This window comes from Colobus angolensis, unplaced genomic scaffold, assembly GCF_000951035.1.
Source record: "Colobus angolensis palliatus isolate OR3802 unplaced genomic scaffold, Cang.pa_1.0 Scaffold49, whole genome shotgun sequence".
In the NCBI taxonomy this organism is placed as follows: Eukaryota; Metazoa; Chordata; class Mammalia; order Primates; family Cercopithecidae; genus Colobus; species Colobus angolensis.
Genome location: NW_012118376.1, coordinates 209,838 through 233,388, shown reverse-complemented (window position 1 = coordinate 233,388; position 23,551 = coordinate 209,838). Strand labels below are relative to the sequence as shown.

At 35.3% G+C, this 23,551-nt stretch overlaps 1 protein-coding gene across 3 annotated transcripts in view; it reads right to left on the bottom strand.

Moving 5' to 3' along the window:
• HOMER1 (homer scaffolding protein 1) overlaps positions 1–23,551 on the bottom strand; it is a 142,675-nt gene that overhangs the window by 62,787 nt on the left and 56,337 nt on the right. For 2 of the 3 annotated variants that reach the window (XM_011959205.1, XM_011959203.1), the window contains exons 2-5: positions 21,169–21,325; positions 15,228–15,359; positions 11,261–11,353; positions 2,847–2,986 (exon numbers count right to left, since the gene is read on the bottom strand). In XM_011959205.1, the coding sequence (XP_011814595.1) occupies positions 2,847–2,986; positions 11,261–11,353; positions 15,228–15,359; positions 21,169–21,325 (522 nt within the window). The remainder of the gene's footprint in view (positions 1–2,846; positions 2,987–11,260; positions 11,354–15,227; positions 15,360–21,168; positions 21,326–23,551) is intronic. The other variant, XM_011959204.1, reaches the window with a different exon arrangement.

The following is a 23,551-nucleotide window of genomic DNA, read 5'->3' as shown; positions in this document are numbered from 1 at the left end:
ATAAATAAATAAATAAATAGTTAATTGTGTTCCTTTGCGATGGGAAAAAATAATAGTGTGCCCAGTTTAAAAACTTGTGAGTTTTAGATTTCAATAAAATTTATTTTAATATTCTTTTTCTAATCATGAAACATGGATCTTATTTCTATACAGGTCTCCTAGGACAGGAATAGTTACTAACTTCCTGGCACAACAATGTGCTTGTGTTGGGTATTTGCCTAATGAACTGTAACTGACAGTGCATACCAGGATCAGAGCTGAGCTGTAGACTCACATTTGTTACTAATGAACTGTGTGACTTAGGCAACTCATCCAGCCTCTGGGATTTAGTCTTCCATATGCCAAAGGCACACACTTTCAAACTTTGACATTTTACACTATAATCAGCACACACACATATACGTACACTACTGAAACAGTTTCTACTCTCAATATGAGTTTTACTCTAATGTTTTCTCTTTGGTTTCATTATATTTCATTTTTCAGAAAGCCACAAATGGCCTATTAAACTGATATCAAACTACCACAGTTCGGAAAATCATGGATTATATCATCTCTGAGGTCTCTTCTAGCTCTGATATTCTGGGATTCTAGCATTAACTTAAAATACTCAATGTTCTACACCTCAGGTGGAAATTTTGTTTTCAGTCAACTAACTAGCTGAATACTAATTAATATTGACTAATGTAAAACCAAAACAAGTTCAGAGAATGTCTTAAAAAATCCTGTGAAGTATTTTTCAACAAGAACTACAAGATTATGTAATACCTCTCACATAATTAAAAACTTAAATTGACCTGTTAAGTTTTATATTCAGAACTCTGTCAAGTATCTTCATGACTCATCTATAAATTCCAGTAGTCAAAGCAGCTATGTACTTCAAGTCAAAGTAACTCTTATTAAAGACTCTTGAGAACAGAGAAAAATTATGGAGAAGACCAATTCCAGGTAGTAACTCCAAATACCAAGGATTGACAAAATTGTAGACATTGGAAAATTTTAGGTGCATAAAATAAACTACAAATAGCTTTTACAAATGTTAAATACAAAATTTCTTATTTCTAAATGCTACAGTATTCAACACAGATGGCTCAATTTAAGTGTTAGCCAAAGAAATCAAGTATATAATTATAATTGGTGAAGTTGTAAGTCTGTTTATTAAATGGATATGTTAAATCTAATTTAATAGCAAGAAAATTTTTCCTTTCCTCAATATAGTAAAATATTTGTTTAAATTGCATACTAATATGATTATTTACTTGTAACTGTATATTTTAAAAGACTATATAATGTAAACATATTATTCAGATCGAAAGAACTAAAATTTTTCATGTGTTCAGTCATCCTTATAACTACAAACAGAAAATATGGTTACACCACAATAAAACAATAAATCTATAACTCCAAAATATATCTACTGTTTTATGTAAAATTATTAGCACTGTTAGCAACAAATTAGAACGGCCTCATAGTCAGTTTTCCTCTGTTCATTCCTAAACAAACTTTTTTTGTTTTTTATAGACAAGGTCTTACTTTGTCACCCAGGCTGCAGTACAGTGGCACAATCATAGCTCACTGCAGCCTTGGATTCCCAGGCTCAAGTGATCCTCCTGCCTCAGCCTCCCAAGCAGCTAAGAGGTGTGTGCACCACCATGCCTGGCCTAAGTTTTTACATTTTTGTAGAGATAGGGGTCTCACTATGTTGCCCAGGCTGGTCTCAAACTCCTGGCCTTAAGTGATCCTCCTACCTCAGCTTCCCAAAGTGCTGGGATTACAGGCATGTGCCACTGCACCTGGCCATTCCTTAAAAAATCTTAACTAATTTTTTCTTCTTCCTCAGCCTGACAATGAGGTCTCTCAATGTTAGCCTCTACTATATTTAATCCTATGCCCTTAATATTCAACAAATTTCAATCAAAATAAAAATTCTCATGAGAAAGACAGTTGAAGAGTATCTCACTTCACTTCAATTTTGCTTAATATGCCAAAGGATTTTTTTTAATTGGTCCCCAAAAGAAATGTACAATGAAGGAAAATTGTTTTCCTAATTTTAACTAAAACTAACCTAGTGAAAAGTTTCCAAAGAAGGATAAAAAATTAACTTTAAAATGGATGACTGATAGGTATTTGTTTTACATTTGCAAGATTGCAATTGCACAGACCTCCTTACATCCCAAATATACCAAGTATAGCCAATAATTAATATAACTGGTTTGGAACACATTTAGGATAAATTATATGTTTTCAGAGTTATCAGATTCTTTTAAAATTCAAAAGCAAGTGAAGACTTATCTCCTGTTAGTTGGTGTACAAAGATAAATCTGCCATTAACATTAACAAACCCATGCTAAAAGTTATCCCACTGTTTCCTTCCGTGAAATCATGTGGTGAGATCACCTCAGACTATGATAAAACTTAATTTCAGAGTGGAAAGCCTACTTAAAAAAAAAAAAAAAAATTCCAACTTACAACCTTCAAGAACATACACAAAAATAGAAACCAGGTTAATAAAGGAGGCCTTTTAGAGGCTATGTTAAAAGACAGGTAGGAGCAACTTACAAGATTTTATTTCACTGAAAAACAATTTGTACTGTAATTAGCCTAGTGCTCCTTTTTCTACATAAAGGAAATGTTCACTGCAGTCCATCTATGCAACTATAAACTATAAATTAATAAAAAGTTTGTGTATTTCATTTCTGAGGTTAACAGAAGCAGTAAAAAAAAAAAAAAAAGTCAAAGTCAACCTAGAATTTTCACTCAAAGCTTGTAACTACAAGGGTTCCTGGAACCAAACATTTCCATATTTACACATTTACTTAATCATGATTGCTGAATTGAATCTGTACCTATGTGAAAATGGCAATGCATTCTGAGTTGGTTCAGCCCTTGGCTCTGAGTTCTGTGTCACATCAGGTGTTCTTTCATCGTCTGTCCCGTTGATACTTTCTGGTGTTAAAGGAGACTGAAGATCCCCACCTGCAGATTCCTTTAAAAAAAAGGGTGGAGGATAAAGAATAGTTACACTTTTGTTAAAGTACACAATATCATCTTGAGGTTAAAACTGCCATTGATGTATGCTAACTGATGAACCAAATTTCAACTGAAACTTGAGTCAAAGACTTAAAAAGAAAACATGGAAATTTTTATTTTTTATTCATGGCAGGCTATGAGAAAAAGTTTTTGAAGCTGGGCTACTCACAAGAAAACTCTCTGAAACATACAATTTAGAAATGGAAATACAATGCAATTTAGAAACTGTTTCAAATAACCGAAAAATGTTTGGTTTATATAACTAACTGGTTGGAATAAAAGATATTCAAAGAATGACTATACTTCAGAAGAAAAGATGCACAAAAACACACGAAGATGTGATTCTGGTGGAAGAAGTAGATAATGGAAGGGGTACAGGAGAAGAACTGGATGAGGAGAGGGGGAGGATGAGGAAAGGGGTGAATGAAATTTGCAGCACATTTTATCTGCCCTACTTTTCAATCCCTATAGAGCTACTTAGAAAAGCAAGAAGAAATGTCTCCATAACCTATTATCTATAATGATGTTAGTGCATTTCAGCTTACCTTGTCTGGTACTCATAATGGAATTACTTTTCTTCACAAAATTTCCTGTCTTATTTCTACTTTTCATTAAGATTTGTCTTTCAAAGTAAATTTATTTAAATAGCATTAAAATTTATTTCATTTTAAATAAATTGAATTTAAAATGAAGCTCAAGCTGACACTTATGTCTGCCACCATCGGATTAACCAAATTTGATATTGGAAATCAGAATGAGGAGTCATTTGATAGACCTATTAACTAGGGGAGGTGCTAAAACCAGACTGTTAAAGAGCAGCTTGGTGGACCTCTTATGATCCCTGGGCAATAAAATGTCACAGTTGAAATATCTGTCTATATTTGGGGGGGAAAAATAAGTGTCCAACAGGACAGTGGTTAGGAATGATCATAATTTGTCAACTTAAAAAAATACAAGATTTCCTCTAATAAAAACAAGACAAATATGAGCAATGTAGCAAAATGCATATAATTTTTAAAAATCAGAATGTAAAACAGTAACTGGGTTATGATATTTATATCCTTCACATTTAGAATGTTACACATGAAGTCCTAGAAAAAAATATGTAAATATTAATGTGGTGAGACTTATGTTTTTGGGACTTCTGGTTTTATACTGCTGTATGTATTTTATTTCACATTTAAGTATTTTAATTAATAGTTCCATAATGCTATAAACTATACAAGCTGTTAAAGATCAAAAGGATACTTTCTTAATTCCACATTATCACTTAACCATTTTTCAATTTTCAGTAGAACCTCTATTTTGATCTTTAATTTCATTTTTATTAAATCTTTCTCCTAAATCTGCTTTGTTTCCATTAGCTGACAGTCAATGCATGAATAAAATCTACAGTATAATGTGACAATATAAAAATGTTTTACAGCCGGGCGCGGTGGCTCAAGCCTGTAATCCCAGCACTTTGGGAGGCCGAGACGGGCGGATCACGAGGTCAGGAGATCAAGACCCTCCTGGCTAACACGGTGAAACCCCGTCTCTACTAAAAATACAAAAAAAAACTAGCCAGGCGAGGTGGCGAAACCCCGTCTCTACTAAAAATACAAAAAAAAACTAGCCGGGCGCGGTGGCGGGCGCCTGTAGTCCCAGCTACTCGGAGGCTGAGGCGGCAGAATGGCGGGAACCCGGGAGGCAGAGCTTGCAGCAGTGAGCCGAGATCTGGCCACTGCACTCCAGCCTGGGCGACAGAGCGAGGCTCCGTCAAAAAAAAAAAAAAAAAGTTTTACAACAAAGTCAAATCCTATTAAGTGAATAATGGGAATAGCAATCACAAAGTGACTAATTCTAGGTCAGTTATGGACCATATTAATTAGTCAGAAAAAATTTAACCAGCCAGTAAGAAACCATAAAATAATAATCTCTGGTATTAACAAATCAGGCTTATTACTCTCCAAGACAGGCCAAGCCAAACTAAAATAATAAAACGTTGAATGTGCAACCTACTAAACAGTTAAATTGCTGAAGATTCAGTTCAGTAGAAATGATAAGAGAAACAAATTACCGGCTGGGCGCCAGTGGCTCACACCTGTAATCCCAGCACTTTAGGAGGCCAAGGCAGGGGGATCACCTGAGGTCAGGAGTTCAAGACCAGCCTAGCTGACATGATGTAACCCAATCTCTACAAAAATACAAACAAAATTAGCTGGGCATGATGGCAGGTGCCTGTAGTCCCAGCTATTCGGGAGGCTGAGGTGGGAGAATTGCTTGAACCCAGGAGGTGGAGGTTGCAGTGAGCCGAGATCATGCCACTGCACTCCAGCCTGGGCAATAGAGCAAGACTCCATCTCAAAATAAAAAATAAAAATAAAAATAAGCAAATTACCTATTAAACTTAAAGGGCATAACCAGGGTTAGCAATTAAGGATTACAGGGATTTGCTGGAACTGGTTGATAAGAGTGTGCAAAAATACATTAGGATCAAAAGAGAGAGAGGAAGAGCGGTAGTAGTTTGACTCCTGGTTGTTACCATCTTCTGGGATGAGGGTAACATAAGAGGGAGCAGGGTTTGAGGCATGGAACTTGGGGAGGCTACAAATGTTAATGCTACTAAAGTAGAAAGACTATTCCCAGGGGCAAGTTAAGAAGGGGAGAAAGAAAGGGATAGAGGTTGTAGCAATCCTAACATCTCAAAGCAGCAAGTTTTTCTTCAGAAAACTTGAATATTAGTTATATTTAAGTAAAGGCATAGTTATCCTAGGTCATTATACCTAAAATGAAAAACAAAAAGCCCACTCAAAGCATGGTATTTTATTTTTTTAATTTAATTTTTTATTCTGAACCAATTGAGAACTTGGGTTTTTTAAAAGTCAGTTTTAAAATATAAAAGTAGTATTTACTGATGAGACATAAGAAAAAATTCCAACAGTACATGAGGGCACAAAAGGAAACTGAAACCCTCTTTCCCTCCAACTACCCCAGAGGTAGCCAAAAGTATTCTGTAAAACCTTCCAGAAATTTTGCATATGCTAAAAATAGTACTTGAAACATATTTTGTATTTAACATATTCTAAGCATCTATTTCTTTTTTAATCTAAATTTTGTGTAATTTCCTAAACATCCTACTTCAGTTATTCTTTTTTGGTGTGTGTGTGTGTGTGTGTGTGTGTGTGTACCCAAAGCTGATAAGAAAAATGAAAAAAAGCAAAAAATAAAATGAAATAAAGACAGATCAAATGATCCTTTCTATTGACTTTATATCCTTCCTTTGAGAAAATAAAACCACTTACATCTCATTTTGTTTCTGAGAAACTCTCCCTGTAACTCCCCCCGAAACAAATAATCTACAGTAAGAAAAAGAACAGTAGCACTGAAGAAAAAATATATGTTTAGAAGTACAAATCTGAGAGAATATCAAGGAAACCAAAACTAACAGATGCAACTTATTATAAAAAAGGCACCTGAGCACAGATGTGAGATTCAGGAAATGCTTCTTAAGAATTCTCTCTTCCTATCCATTTGTGAAGTGGGTAACTTAAAATTAAAATAAAACCCACAAATGAAATTTTGGCTCAAAAGTCAAAAAATGAGAAATATTCTGGGACACATGGAAAAAAATTGACCTTGACCCTCACTCTAGGACAAGCCTTTAGGGTGTTATCAACGACCTACTGCATATTGGAAGGGTGGGCTGGGGAGGTACGCAGCAGCACTGCCATGACCCACTATACCAAATATCACTACCACCTTCCATTTCATGCCAATAAAACCTGAAATTAAATTCCCATTACAGTTTCAACCTTGTTGGCTTAAGGAAAATAGGGCCCTTTCTTTACCATTTAACAAAAATTCACGAAGACTCAGTCCATTCTAGTGTTTTATACTTAAACAAAGATGAGAACCACCACTGTTTTCTGAGCAGAGGGTCTGACAGAAAAATTGGGGGAGGAGCTAATAGTGTTGAGATCCCATGGCAGTGAGAATGGAAAGAAAGAAGACAGCAGGAGGATACATAAAGGAAGATGAGGCTGAGCTCTCAAACAAGATCCTCATATCCTCAGTCATACATTTTTCCTCTAGTTGGTCACCATCCAGAGCCACCATTTCTGAAATCCATTTTGTGACAACCACAGAAGTTCTTATAATCTGACTTTCTGGATTAATAAATTAATCAATTTATGCTCTTCCTTCGCTATGTAAAGTATACTGGTTGATTGATGCTTAGGGTTAGTGGATTAACTGTCACTCTGCTTGAATATTTTGCAACCATCAGCTGCATCAAATGCTTACCAAGAGTCAGCTGTATGTGTCCCAAACCTGTTTATGCCAATTATATTTATATAACTGTAAAACTGAATTAAGTACCATGTAAACTACTGATTTTGAATGCAAAACTAGAGTGGTTATTTTAATGAAAACCAGGCTAAATACTTTGAAATGACTAAAATGTAAATGGCTAAAAAATTAAAATAAAACTCACAACTGAATTAGGCATATATAATATTCTACAATATAATATCTAACATAGGAATAGCTTCGGTATCTCCTAGAAACTTGTTAGAAATGTAAATACTTGGGTACCATCTTAGACCTACTAAATCAGAAAGTCTGGGAGTGGAGCTCACCAACCTGAGTTTTAGCAAGTCTTTCAGGGAATTCTGATGTAGAATTCTGATGCATAGTATTTTTCAAATACATATTGTATAAATATACAATTAAGACATCTGAATTTTTAAAGACAACTGTTAGTGCCAGACACGATGTTAAGGCCTTACATCATCATCCTCCCCATTACAACCACATCAGTTGTTAATATTTATCTATTATCTACTATATGCTAAGTACTTTGTAATCCTCATTTAATTCTCACAATATTCCTAAAAAGAAAATATTGTTCTCATTCTCATTTTATAGAGGAAGAAAAACAGTGACTTGCCTAAGCTAAGAAAACTATTAAGGGTTGGAGCCCAATTTCAAATTCAGATTCTAGAACTCCCATTACTAACCATGACCTGACACTGTGTCGTTACCATATTTATTGATGATGATCAATGATTCTATAAGTAATGTAATACTCATGTTACAAACATATAAACACACTTGTATTAAACAACCAAGTGTATTACATGGCAACAGAAAAGTAATTTATATCTAGGTTTGTCTGACTCAAACTTTTAACCAGTCTCTTACATCTCCCTCAAATAAAAACGAAAGCTATGACCAAGTTTCTACTACTATCGATTTTCCTATTTAACCTATTATCAATTATCCCACTTAACTGTTCTTTTGCTAAATTCCACAGTAATGTTACATTCTTCAGGCAGCATTAATTCAGCAGACTGGATTAAACCACTGAGAATCAAGTAGGGTAGGCATGGCCAATGGTCATATAATTCAAACTAGAACAGACACATTAGATATTATCACCCAGGCTGCAGTGCAGTGACGTGATTGTAATAACTCACCACAGCCTCAAACCGCTGGGCTCAAGCTCCTCCCACCTTAGCTCCTGAGCAGCTGGGACTATAGGTGCATACCACGCCTGGCTGAACTGATAAATGTTTTTAAAAAAATGATTCTCTCTGTCTTCTGTATATTAAATTGACAATTAGGCTTCAAATGTTTTGATAAGATAAATTAAGGTCCATATATTTTGGCTCTCAAATAGTGATGAACTTAAGATATTTCCTTATTCTTTATATTTCATAGTATTTTTCAAATATAAGCATCTTTTATATATTCCTTTAATCAAAGCAGAGGCTTAAAGTCATTCCTTCCACCAAGGAGGAACAGGTATTAGCAGCAACTTATAATGGGTCATGACCAGTTCAACTAAAACGGAAGTTACGATTACAGAAACAGAAACTAATTACAATGGCAAAGTTTAATCCATTGCAATTTTATTAAAATCCTTTGAGTACTCTTTTACTGAATGTGCTGTTTGTTGCATCTTCTCATAATACTGGAATCATTCACTAGAGGAACTAGAGCTCCCAACATGTACTGGCATTTAATTTTAAATGGGGTTTTATGTTTAAAAGTATCACTACACTTTCATAGCACTTAGAGAAGACAGACTCAAGAGAAGTTTCAAATGATCATCAAAGTTATTCCAGGTCACTGCATGTACAGACACATAATGGAGCTTTGGCTTCAATCCAGGGTACACCTTTAGTCTATGAGGGAATATGTACTTTAAGCATATTTAACAGTGCTCTCCTTTATTCTTATTTTAAAAAAAAATTCCACTCTCTATACCAGTAGAGTTTTCCAAATAGAGCTGAGTGATAGAAGTGGAAAGGGAGATAAAGAATACATAATTTTCTAAAATGTTCCAATCATTGGTTAGTTATTAAATTCCAAGGCAATTCCTATTTACTTCAAGAAAGTTCCATGTAAATCTGCTACTACTGACATTCCAGAGAAACATTTGTAATATCTGATTCTTCTTTCCATAAAAGCTACTGAGTACAGTTCAGAAACAATTACTACAGAGGAGAACAAGAGCTGAATCCTACTCGTAGGAAACAATTAAAATAAAAATTAATTTTAGAAAAGCCTACTATTAAAAAGCTGAAAATAGTAGCATTCTATATTAATCATACAGTAAAACCCTTGTATTATAAAAGTACCAAAATGTAACTATTTAATCAACTTTACTTGGAGATACAACTTCCAACTGAAGGAAGATTATGATGGACAAGTAAAAGGTCCTTTGTTCAAAGAAAAAGTAATACTTTTATAAAACCTATAACCATTGTCTCAGTGCTAAGCATAAAGATGTTCCAACTGTCAGATTTAAGTATACTTTAAAAGTATGTAAAACAGGCTGGGGCAGTGGCTCACGCCTGTAATCTCAGCACTTTGGGAGCCCGAGGCAGGCGGATCACTTGAGGCCAGGGAGACCAGCCTGGCCAACATGATAAAACACCACCTCTACTAAAAATGCAAAAATTAGCCAGGTGTGGTGGCGCACACCTATAATCCCAGCTACTTAGGAGGCTGAGGCATGAGAATCACTTGAACCTGGAAGGCAGAGGTTGCAGCAACCGGAGATTATGCCACTGCACTCCGGCCTGAGGGACAGAGCATGACTCTAGCTCAAAATAAATAAATAAATAATAAAAGTATGTAAAACAAACCCTACTGTTTGTGCGTGTGTGCAGTATTTTAACTTTATGTATATTATGACATTCTGACATCTTTTAAAAAAATTTTCTGGCTGGGAAGAGACTGCTTCTCCCCTCTAGGGCTAGCTAATTCTTAAGGACAGCAAGAGCCCAGTCCAGAGCATGTCTCTGATATGCAAACTAGCCAATCCAGAGCCATACCTCCTCTATCTGATCCATACATCCCCAGGAGACAATATTCCTCTAACTTAATCCATCCCAGGGCCAGTTACCAGACAATGAGGGACCACTCCTATAGTTTAGAGCCCCCTGAAATTATTCAACCCAGCCAATTCTAAACTATTTCCCCCTCTCTGCTTTGCCTTTCCCATAGAAATTCCAACAAAGGCTCTACCTTGGCTTTCCCCTCACTCCTGCTTTCTGTCTCTTGACCACCTTAAGACTTTCCCTGTTTCTAGGACCTGCAAGTATAATAAACTTGTTTTCCTGAACTTTTCCTGTGACTCCCTTTGTGGTTACATTTGACTATCACATGATATTTAAGTACTTTTGCTAAGTCACAAGCACATTAAATACTTTGAATTGAATTACTAAACTGAAATTTTGATTAAAAATACTCTTGTAGGCATTGGTATATAGAAAAACCTTTTCCCACCAGTACAAATTAAGTAAAGGATGTATTTCTCTCTCTCTCTCTATTTTTCTTTTTGAGACAGGGTCTTGCTGTTGCCCAGGCTGGAGCACAGTGGCACAATCATAGCTCACTGCAGCCTCGACCTCCCAGTCAAGTGATCCTCCTACCTCAGCTTCCCAAGCAGCTGAGACCATAGGCTTGCACCACCACACTTGGCTAATTTTATTTTTATTTTTTTAAATTAATTTAATTTAATTTTAATGAGTTCTCCCTATGTTGCTCAGGCTGGTCTTGAACTCCCGGGCTCAAGTAATCCTCCCACCTAAGCCTCTCAAAGTCTTGGGATTACAGGTGTGAGCCACCACACTAACGGGTGCATTTCTATGTGTACTTTGGATATTTAATTCTGGCATAAAGGATACTATGTGAAATGAACAAGGTTCATAATTAAGAATAGGAATGATAAACCCACCTGTGAAGGTGTACTGGTAAGTTCCATCTTCTCTTGTGATTTTTCCTTTGCTAGTCGAGCAGCTTCTTTAAATTCCTGAAACTTCTCTGCAAACTGAATGTATAAAGACTACATACATTAACCAAATAAAAATAGGTCACAGTGCCCACTTTCACCTCAGTAAAGTTATTTATTTTCTGAATAACTGACTCTACACAAGCGATATAGCCTCCAAACTAATTATAGCTTCTAATATGAAAATGACAGGAAATGAAACCTAATTCCAAACATTTGTGCACTATGAAGTATTTTGACAAATCTTATTCAAAACATCATGATATATCTAAGTTAGACTTCAGAGTCAGCTAGCTTACCAAAAGGACCCCTGGTTGGTCAGAAATAATTTACTAAGACTAAGGTAGGGGAAAGAATCAGTAAACATAAGCATACTGTGAGAAAACTGAATTTCACAAATAACCACTTTTTGTAAACATCACAGTATTTAGAAAACACTTTTAAATTCTACTAAAATATAAACTCTCATAATACACAACACATTTTATTTTCACTAATACAAATAGCAATATTTACTATTTTCACTAACTGACATAACTAAAAATTAATTTCCGACGATTCCTAAACAGCTCATGTATAGCAGCAGAAAGGAATAATACTCAATGGTCTTTAAGATGGATAACAATTTCAAAACAAAAATTATTGTACATGAAACACTAATTCTTAGGAACTCATAGGAAACTATAAAACATCCTGGCCACAAGGAATATCTATTTATGTTTTGGAAGTGGAAGCTAGTCTATCACTATTATCAGTGAGAGTAAGTTAAGACTACATAATAACTACATTTAAAAACCCCAAATCTCTATGCAACTTAAAGTATCTGTTAGAGTTGGTAATTAAAACATGAAATTATAGTTCCTTTCTCAAATCTCCATAAACCAACTCTGATTTCATTTCCATCCTGGGAAGAAAAATTTTGGAAGGAAAGGCTTGTGATACTCTAATCTTGGAGAGATGGAGGAGGGTCAAAATTAAAGTCGTCATTATCACAACTTTTCCTTCTTACCTTAAACCTTGTCACTTCTACCTATAATCTGTAGCTCAGTAAAGTGAATTTGTGCTACTATACTCATCTAATTGAACAGAGTATCTCCAAACAGTAAAATATCTGAATACAAAGCTACAAGGGTCTCGCTCACATTGGTGGAAATGAAATCAAATCAAAACTTCTCTTTATATAATCTGAAATAGTATACAAGGTTTTTCTTATCCTAATTTAACATTCCAGAACAGTTAATGCTTAAAAGTCTTCGCAACTTCGTAAAAATCTACACTATTGCTAAGTTTTATATCCCTAGTTTTCAGCAAAAGAAAAAAGTGACAGCTTAGGTTTCCATGATAACACAATACAACTTAGTAAGCACTCTAACAATCCAAGCATAGCTGGAATTTTGTTCATACCAGTCAATCTTAAGAGACCATACATTTTTTTTTCAACGATGTTACTTTCCCTTATTTTGAGATGTCTTTGTCTAGAATTGCCTTCTCCAAACCGTTATAATGTTTTGACTTACTCGTGGCTTTTAACTGATAAAACAAGCTAGAATATTTATGTACTTGCTTCGTTTATGTAAAATATCATAAACTCCTTTGAGCCTCCTACAGTCTGCAAAACACCAAAATTAGTCTACAAGGTAGCCTGAAAAATAAATTGTGATTTTGTCTTCTTTGGATGAAAACATTCTGAAGAGACTGATCTTAAGCTCTTGGAGCCAAGTTCCGTGAGTATATAAGCTCAAATTGGCTCCAAGAGCTTAAGAGCTGTTTCCCAATATTCAACCCACTTTCAAATACTAGGAGATTTACCACCAGTAAGGCTGGTCAAAAGTATATGCTAACTTTAAAGAAGAAAAAATCTAAAAAAAATAAATAAAAGCCATTCTCAGGGAAAAGTTCAAACAAAGGAAAAGAGTAGAATTGACAGAAGTTAATAAACTATTCCTTTACTACATTAGCTAGCTGCTCAGTAACTTGAAAGATGTTATGAAGAACTTAATTTATAGACAAAATTACTTAGCCCAAAAAGCACTTAAGGCATTTAAGCCAAGTTTATTTGAGAAAATAATCCACGATTTAGTTCTTATATTGTCAAGTTAAAAAATTCGGCAAGTAGATATATTTAGAGATTTTTTTTGCTAGTCTTTAATAGGCAATAAAAAAAAAAAAACAAAAAAAACACACCAAGTTCTAAAAATGTTCTGAATGATGGCAAAAGTGTTAGAATAAACATAAAATTTCTCAACAAAACTGTTTATGGAAGAGCAATGTTCACTGGATGCCTGTATCCTAGTTATGTTGAGATACTTTGAATGTAAAACCCTTATCTTTACCACAGTTCAAGAAATATATTTAAAGAATAAGATGTGTACAAGAGAAACCAGAAAGATAATATTTGTTCATTGTTGTTGTTTTTTGAGACAGAATCTTGCTCTGTCACCCAAGCTGGAGTGCAGTGGCGCAATCTCAGCTCACTGCCCTGGGTTTAAATGATTCTCATGTCTCAGCCTCCCAAGTAGCTGGGATTACAGTTATGTGCCACCATACCCAGCTAATTTTTTTGTATTTTTAGTAGAAACCAGGTTTTGCCATGTTGACCAGGCTGGTCTCGAACTCCTGGCCTCAAGTGATCTGCCCACTTTGGCCTCTCAAAGTGCTGGGATTAAAGGCATGAGCCACTGCGCCCAGCTTTAATATTTGTGTTAATCATCCTACAGAAAATGATTTATAATCACCAAGGCAAAAGTTAAAATAGGCTTAAAATTCAGATTTAAGCTATAATTCATACCCAAAAGATAACAAAAACACTTGAAAACTGTGTTAAGAAATGCTTATAATTAGAAGAAAACAAAATAGATTCAATATATATTCACAACACCAGGTGTAAGATCTCTAAAAAGAACCCAGTTTAAGAATTTGAATACAGAATAATTTCTGTAAAGCAAAACAGCTTAAAGTTTAATGTAAATATAAATGGTGTATATCTTTAAGAGCCTGATTTCTCTGCACTTGAAAAATTTCAACTCTCAGGCTTGAGTTTTATATCATACCCTGCATATACCAAATCACATGTAAAGTATTTAAAATACATGGTTATTCTTTTAACTGAATGCTTCAAACAGAGGTTTTAAGAATAAATCTTTAGGTCTGGCAGGCACAAGATCTGAAGAGAAAAGTGAGTTTTACTTTTCTCCTTGATCACTTAGTATACTGAGATTGTTTTTTCTTATATATTATTTTCTGTGTAACATCCACAGGAACCCAAGGTGCTGCTGGTATAAACATTACCTGCCTTTTGCTTATTGACAGGAGAACTGTTTTATTTCCAATATTCAGCCTGGTGATGCTTTGCATTTTATTGGCCTTTCTGGTCACTTGGTGAGTATTATCTAAAAAGTCCTCATAATGTCTATAGTATCTCAGTCTGCACTGCATCAGAACTCGGAGTATTCCACATCCAGATAAAGCACAATTTCCCCTAAACACAGTAATCTGTATGTACCTGCTGTCACATCAAAATGCTGAAATCTATATCACTGTCAACTTGAGTTTTCACAATTCAAAAGACCTTGGTAACTGCCTATGTTGCAGACCATCTCCAACTGAGGGTACTAATCTCTGACAAAAATCCATTCTGAAGTGATAATCCCCACCTTTTAATTCCTATCATACAGACAATTAACCACATAAATCCTTCTCCACCAATGGTGACTGTTTTTAATGTGTACAATACATTTTCCAAGTGACAGTAGCATCTAATGATCTCTTGCTTCTTGCTCTGAAGTCACTACTGTTGTTCCAAGAATATTAAATAAATTTCTCCTATATTTTATACTCCCCATTTGGTATTATATATTTAAGATATATGACTTGAAGATGAAGATTTTCATTCAAATTTTATGATTTAACTCACTTTCGAAAGATGATGCTCAGAGGAGAATCCCAATCCATAAACGGTGTTTGCCCGGCTATCAGCCCACTGGCCAAACTTCTGAGATGTTTTAGTAAATGTCATGTTTGGGGTGATGGTACTATTTATTATTGCCTAAAAAATAAAGCAAGTATGAGTAACCAGCAAAAAATCAGCAAACAGGCATTTAAATACAAGACCGTTCAGTTACATAAAAGCTTAGGATTATCAATAAGCCACAATGTTAAATACATAAAGATAGTTACAGAAATAGTTTCTGGCATTATAAGTGATAGTGTGGAAATATGTTAACTAAAATATAAATATGATGACACTCTATCAAAAATTTCAACATTTTACACTCAAATAAGTTTACCTATGATCCAAAAAATGTCAGAGTTTTTAACGTCGTCAGTTTTTTCTTTTTCAATGTTTAGAATCGACATTTATTAATATTGGATGAAAATCACTAGAAGTAGGCCTTAATAGTGGTTTATTTAAAAGTAGGGTACCACCCTCTAAAGAATCTTTCAAAAATGAAAACATATATAGAAAATATGACACTGATTTTCTTCTTCTTCTTCTTTTTTTGAGATGGAGTCTTGCTGTGTCACCCAGGCTGGAGTGCAGTGGCGTGATCTTGGCTTACTGCAAGCTCCAACTCCCGGGTTAACGCCATTCTCCTGCCTCAGCCTCCTGAGTAGCTGGGACTACTGATGCCCGCCACCATGACCGGCTAATTTTTTTGTATTTTTTTGGTAGAGACAGGGTTTCACCATGTTAGCCAGGATGGTCTTGATCTCCTGACATCGTGATCCACCCGCCTCGGCCTCCCAAAGTGCTGGGATTACAGGCATGAGCCACCGTGCTTGGCCAACACTGATTTTCTAAAATCCGTAACTGAGTTTTCTTCAAGCTGATTTACCTGAAATACATTATGATACAGAAAAGACTTGCAATCATTTAGTACTTTTTCCCTTTACAAACTTCTAAATATAGAGGTATTCCTTGCTATACTCGGGAGATTGGTTCCAGGACCCCTGTGTATACCAAAACCCGTGCATACTGAAGTCCCATAGTCAGCACTGCAGAACCTGCATATATGAGGTCAGCCCTCTAATACTTGGTTTTCACATCCTACAAATACTCTATTTTTCGATCCACATATAAGTGAACCTGCATAATTCAAACCAGTATCAAGAGTCAATTGCATACTCATTTCTTTTCTTATAAAGTGGTATAGATTCGTGATGTTGAGAATTGCTATCATTTTTGTTTCACACATAATTTCTTAGAAAACTAGCATTTTAGCATGTTACTAAATGTTAACTTTGGTGATCACTACAATAAATTTCAACTATCATAAAATATTACCTCATTCTCTCTGCTAATACCATAAAAGTGAGGGGGAATCATTTTTTTAGTCTAATGCTCTCCAAATTTAAGATTAGAAAGTGATTCCAATAGTAATAGATAGATGTTAACAAATTCATAAGCAGTCATCTGCTGAACTCTTAAATGTGGAATGAAACATCAAGCATTTTCTGAACTAAATTTTCTTACCATGTGAGCATTTTCTAAACAAAACTAAATTTGCTTACCATGTGAACAACAGTATAAAAGTAAATATTTAAGAGCTATGCAGGTATTGGAGAAGTCATAAAAATGAATGCATGACACCTGTCCTACTATAAAAAAACAGTAAAATAGAGTGGTCCCTTCCTTTCTCTCAGACAGAAGATATGTCCACTGTAATTACATGAGAGCCCTTATCCTCAATTAAGTGTTTTTACCTCAGACAAAATTTACATATTCATACTTATACAGTTTCCTTACCCTTCAGTTCAAAAACTGCTTTTCTTAGCATGTCATTTGGGATTTGTAAAATGTGGCTAATAACTGCTCTAACTTGAACGGCATCAAATGAAGTCATCAAATGAAAGACTAAATAGGAAATAATTTATTAACAAATGGTAAGGAATCATTCATTCATTCAACTTTAATTGAGTACCTTTTAAATGCCAAACACGGTTCTAAAAATTTGAGACACAACAAGAGAGGCAATGTAATTGCAGATTACAGTCTAGAATAAGAGGAGTCAGTAAACACACAAGTAAATAAATAACTGACCAATATAATTTCACACAGTAGTAAGTACTGTGAAGACCAGGATGTGAAAGAGTGAAAGGCAAGAAGAAGTCAAGACTGGTTGGCACTGCCTTAGATTTGCTGGTCCTGAGGAGGGTACGTGTGAACTGGGATCTCTGTGTTTTCTAAAAGACAAGGGCATTTTATACATGACCCTAATAACTCAAAAGTGAGTCAACAACAGGTTTTATAGGCATCTAAGAAAACTGACCAATGTGCTGTTAGTTGGTCACTAAGCCCCCTCATTTTAACTATTTCAAATTAACTTCTTTCTGCTTTGACGAGTTTTATTTTAATCTCCATTCTGACCCTTTCCTTGTCTCTGTATTACTTGTTCTTTAATCAAGAAAACCTTAAAATGACAGATGATCCCACACTTTTAAAAAGCTTTATTTCTTAGCTTCTTTGAGTAGAATGCATTTAAAAGAAAAATTTTAGTTCTTTAAAATAAATATGTCTCTCAACCCTGGAGTTCTAATCCTTTTAAGGAAAAGAGGTAGAAATGCAGTGTCATTACTACCTCACGTACGGATCACACAGAGTGCCCTGATCCTGGCCCTTGACCATGCTGAGGTCTCTGTAGCATAATCAGAAAACCTTAAAGCAAACTTCATATGCACAGCAGAGGGATTAAGTGAGAACAAGTGCATGTTTTCTAGGCAGGGCACCTAAGGGGTTTGTTTCCAACTCAATCATGAAGAGCAGAAGTGGGGGGTGAGATGGAGAAAATACTCGTTTAGCTGAGTCAAATAAACCACTACTGCTGACTTAAAAAACAACCACTCCCATAGGAACTGAAGCAGTTAATAGCATCAGTTTAGAAAAGTAATTAGAAAATGTGACAGAAAATATAACTCTGCTACAGAAGATAGATTTTGTTAAAAGAATACAAAAAGCTTTTCAAAAGACATTTATGATTCTAATAATTACAATCAGCAATGTATATTCAGAAATGGAAAAATGCAAGAGCAACATTTCATATTGCTTCAGTGGGAAGAACACATGAGGATTATGTGTTAATCACTAAAATTCCTTCCTTTAAAATAACTCAAAGTATTTTAATCTGGTGAAGGTTAAGTTAGCAAATGAAATCTATTTAATCACTTCCATATGGTTTCTTTTCTTGGACATTGGACAACTCAGTTGATCTTTATTTCTATACAACATTTAACCCTCCTTTCTAACAATGGAGGATTGTTATCTTTTTCTGTTATCTCTGTTAACCCTCCTTTCTAATAAAGGAGGCATGTTATCTGTCATTTGGGCCCAGAAACAAAACAGATTACAGAGAACTCAAGGTTTAAATAAGGGAAAAGAAATAAACACTCTAGAGTCTCAGGTTATAATATTTAGTATCTGTCAAACTTCACTAAACCAGAGAGTTACAAAATATGACAAAATTATTCTTCACTAAATTCTTCACTAAAAAAAGCTTCACAGAAATGAACTATTTCTATTTCTCAAGTCTTTTAAATCTTCTAAGCAAAAATGAAAAAATCAATTATTCAAGTAAATACATGTTACTTATATACAAGACACAAAGTGCAAACAGCCCTTGGGGTCTTATAATCTAGTTAACCTAGTTAAGGAGATAAGGAATGAGTACACAGAAAAATCAGACAAAAAGTTTAGCATTAAATTAAATTATCTTTTATTCCCTACATAACACTAGGCAATAATCACCTGATACTAGCATTAATAACAATAGCAGTGAGTGTTTGTATTGTGATTACTATACACACTGTGTTTTTGCCTAAATTTATTTACTCTTCACAACAACGCTATGGTGTAATGATGTACGTATTTTTATTCACTCCTTTTTACAGAGGAAAAAACTGAGGCATACAGAAGTTGTGTTTTTTTTTTCCCCCCCCCCCCGCCCCATTAAGAGACAGGTCTCACTCTGGATGCAATCATAGCTCACTACAGCTTTGACCTCCTTAGCTCAAGGGGTCCTCCAGTCACAATATCCTGAGTAGCTAGGACTACAGGTATGCACCAATACAGCTGGCTAATTTTTTTTCTATTTTTTTTTTTTTTTGTAGAGATGGGATCTCACTGTGTTACCCAGGCTAGTCTCAAACTCCTGGTCTCAAGTGATCCTCTTGCCTCAGCCTCCCAAAGTGCTAGAATTACAGGCACAAACCTCAGTGCCCAGCCCTGCATGCAGAAGCTAAATACTTTGCTCAAGATCAGATGGTGATATGGTTTGGCTCTGTGTCCCCACCCAAATCTCACCTTGAATTGTAATCCCCATGTGTCAAGGGTGGAACCAGGTGGAGGTATTGAATCATGGGGGGCAGTTTCCCCCATGCTGTTCTTGTGATAGTGAGTCTCACCAGATCTGATGGTTTTATAAGCATCTGGCATTTCCCCTGCTTGCTCTCATTCTCTCTCTTGCCGCCCTGTGAAGACGTACCTTCTGCCACGATTGCAAGTTTCCTGAGGCCTCCCCAGCCATGTGGAACTGTGAGTCAATTAAACCTCTTTCCTTTATAAATTACCCAGTCTCAGGTATTTCTTCACAGAAGTGTGAGAATGGACTAATACAGAGGGCAAGCAGATGGTAGAAACAAAAATTCAAACCAGACAGTCTGGCTCTACAGTGTGTGCACTGAACCCCTTCATTTAATTGCAAAAATTCCTGGAAGTGGAAAGGCCTCATGGCTTTAAGAAACTGAAGACCTCATCTTTCTACAAACTGTAAATCTAGAATCTTAGAATCTGATTTTTCTTTGGAATTTCTTTCTCTAAGTAAGTTCTATGAAGTTCACTGATGATAAAAGGATCCCCCATCCAGGCACAGTGGCTCACGCCTGTAATCCCAGCACTTTGGGAGGCTGAGGCAGGCAGATCATGAGGTCAGGAGTTCAAGACCAGCCTGGCCAACATGGTGAAACCCTGTCTCTACTAAAAATATAAAAATACAAAAATTATCTTGGCATGGTGGTGCACGCCTGTAATCCCAGCTACCGGGGAGGCTGAGGCAGGAAAATCGCTTGAACCTGGGAGGCAGAGGTTGCAGTGAGCCGAGATGGCACCACTGTACTCCACGTTGGGCGAAAGAACAAGACTCTGTCTCTAAAAGAAAAAGGGAACTCCCCGCCAACCCTTCTGAAGGGCACACTATCCACTAAGCACTGATTTAAGTGCTTTGCAGATATTAACTCATTTAATCCTTACAACTACCAATACTGAGTTGAGAACAGTGAGGCTCAGAGAAGTAATCTGCCCAAAGACAAAACACTCAGTAGATGGTGGAGTTGAGATCTGAAACCAGGCAGTCCTTGCTTCTGTTACATTATCTGCCTCTCCTAAAAATAAAATAGGATTTGTCCTTATACTTTCTCTTCAGAGAAGAAATGTCAGCTTTAGTATTGACACTGACAAACTTCATAAGATATAGGGACTTTGATCTGCTACTAGTCTATAGCAGTATATTTGAAAAGAATTAGAGCTCCCAGAATTCTAGACCATGTCTATTCTGTGCACCACTATACTGCTAGTACCTGGCATAATGCCTGACACATAACAGATATGCAATGAATATTAAATAAACAGAATGACCTCAAATTTGTAGAATATTTTGGCATGTAATATAATAAAGTGGTTAATCAAAGTAATTTAGTGGACAAAACATGTTGCTACCTTAATAATCAGTTTTGTTTCTTAAAAGTTTTAAGAACTCAAAAGGAAACATTTTATATTAATGAAGATAAAATCCTCTGAATAAAACTAAAATGCCATATTGAAAAAAGCAAAAACAGCCAAATCATTCAAAGTAAACGTAGCTTACCTTTGAGCCATCTAAACTGATTATCCTATATACATTTCTTGTGCTGTCATAGAAATAAGACACAGTAACTGCATGCTTGCTGGTGGGTACCCAGTTCTTCTTTGTGTTTGGGTCAATCTGGAAGACATGAGCTCGAGTGCTGAAGATAGGTTGTTCCCTGCAGGGCAGAAAAGAAAATGATGAACTGAAAGCAGCCATTTTTATTTTACTAGACAAGAGAACATGAAAACTACAAGGATGATTCTGCTTAATCAACAATTTCCACATACCTGAAAGAGAAACTTTCAAATTTGCATATTCTAAGTATCCAGTCATAAGGTTTCTAAAAACAGTTATAGTCAATCCTCATTATTTGAAGATTCTGTACATGTGAATTCACCTACTCACTAAAATTTATCTGTAACCCCCAAATCAATACTGTGGCACATTCTTAGTCTTTCACAGATACACACAGGGCAGTGCAAAACCATGCATCACCTGACATGGCATGTTTCCATCTAAAGCTAAACAAAGTGACATTGCCTTCTTGTTTCAGCTCTCATACTACATATACAAGTATCCTTTTTGTGGTCTATTTAGCACCATGTTTTTCACATTTCACACTTTGTTGGTGCTTTTGTTTAAAATGTCCCATAAGCATCATGCTGAAGTGTTCCCAGATGCTAGCTGTTCCTAGGTGCAAGAAGGCTGTATTGTGGAGAAAATATGTGTGTTAGATAAGTTTCACTGAGGCATGAGTTACAGTGCTGTTGGCCATCAGTTCAATGTTAATGCATTAATAATATATATTAAGCAAGATGTCTTTAAATAGAAACACATATAAAACATGGTTATGTACTGATTAGTTGACGAAAATGTCATGAGCAGAGGCTTGTGGGAACATGACACAGTATTTTTCCCTAAGAGCAATGGTTCAGTACAGTATTTGCTAACTTAGTGTTGCTGGCACCTTCATGGAAGACGTGAATAATGAGAATAAACTATGCTCTGCTAAAACACAAGTATCTTATGTTTGACCCTTACAAGGTTAACATTTTTATCCACTTAAAACCACATTTGAAACCCATGTAAACATATTTTACCCATCTAAAGCCCAGAATAACCTGGGAATAAGTAAAGAACTTACTGGGAAAACATACATTCACTATAATCTCTACTATACTTAAAAGTCTATGGAAAACAAAGTTGCTGAAACCACAAATATCTCTTACTTAGATCAAGCAAGGCAATAAAGATACAAAGATTTTTAAAATTACAACGAACAAAAACTAATAAAAAATACTTACTTAAAATATCATTACAGAATTCTTTACAGTATGAACAAGCATGAGATGATCTATATATATGGAAGCACCATAATTCAAAAATTTCCAAGTTCTGAGTAAAAATTATCTTGGAAGCAGCGTTTTTTTTTTTTTAAGAGCCCAAATAAAACTCATCTTTCATTTCACTACACATATTTCTTTTCTAAAGCAGTTCAAGGTCATAAAGAAAATTTTAATTGGTAATATTTAATATTAAGTAAATTAATTTTAAAATTATAAATTTGAAGAAAGGAAGGGTAAATATGGAGAGGAGAAAAATTAGAAAAACAGGCAAGGCAAATATGAGTCCACAGCAAAATGGCTCTTAAGGTTAATAAGAGGTTGGATGACTCCCTATATCCATTTCAACACTTAGAGAGTTGTGTGAAAGGGAGGTACCTTCCCTGTAGGTAATCTGGCTCTTTCCTAGTTTTATTTCTGGAAACCTCCTATACAACTTTTCTTATTAAAGAATCTCTCTTAAAAGAAAAGTGATACATTTTGTGCCACTCCCTAAAATATGAAGTGGAGCCATTACTTCTTGTTTAACTGCCATTATATATGGATTCATTTAATAATTATTAACAATCTGGCAAAGCACTGTACCAGGATAATGAACTCTGAATTGGGAATAGGCCTTATTCATTCCCTCTTTCCCCATCCTCAACCACTGACTTTCAGTGAGGCTGGTGCTATAAGCTTGGGTTATCCTCCAAAAGCCCTGTAACCCCTATTTTTCTTTTTTCACCTTCTAATTAAAGTCTGAGGTAAAAGCACTGTTGATCAGGCTGAGAGTGGTTACTTACAAGTCACAGAGATATCTAATCATACACAACTCTATTAAGGCACATAAGGAAGGGAGGTAGGACACTATTCTTTACTAACTCGATTACTTGATTTTTTTGTTGTTTTCATTTGATAGGGGTTAAATTTCCTAAATTCACCTAAATAACACAAGTTGGTGATTATAGGAATGTGTTCTAATAAACATATTTTCTAAAACAGTAAACTAGTTATTAAGACAATAATATTGCTTTTGCAAGCTTTCTACAACCGATCAACAAATCCTTACTCAATGG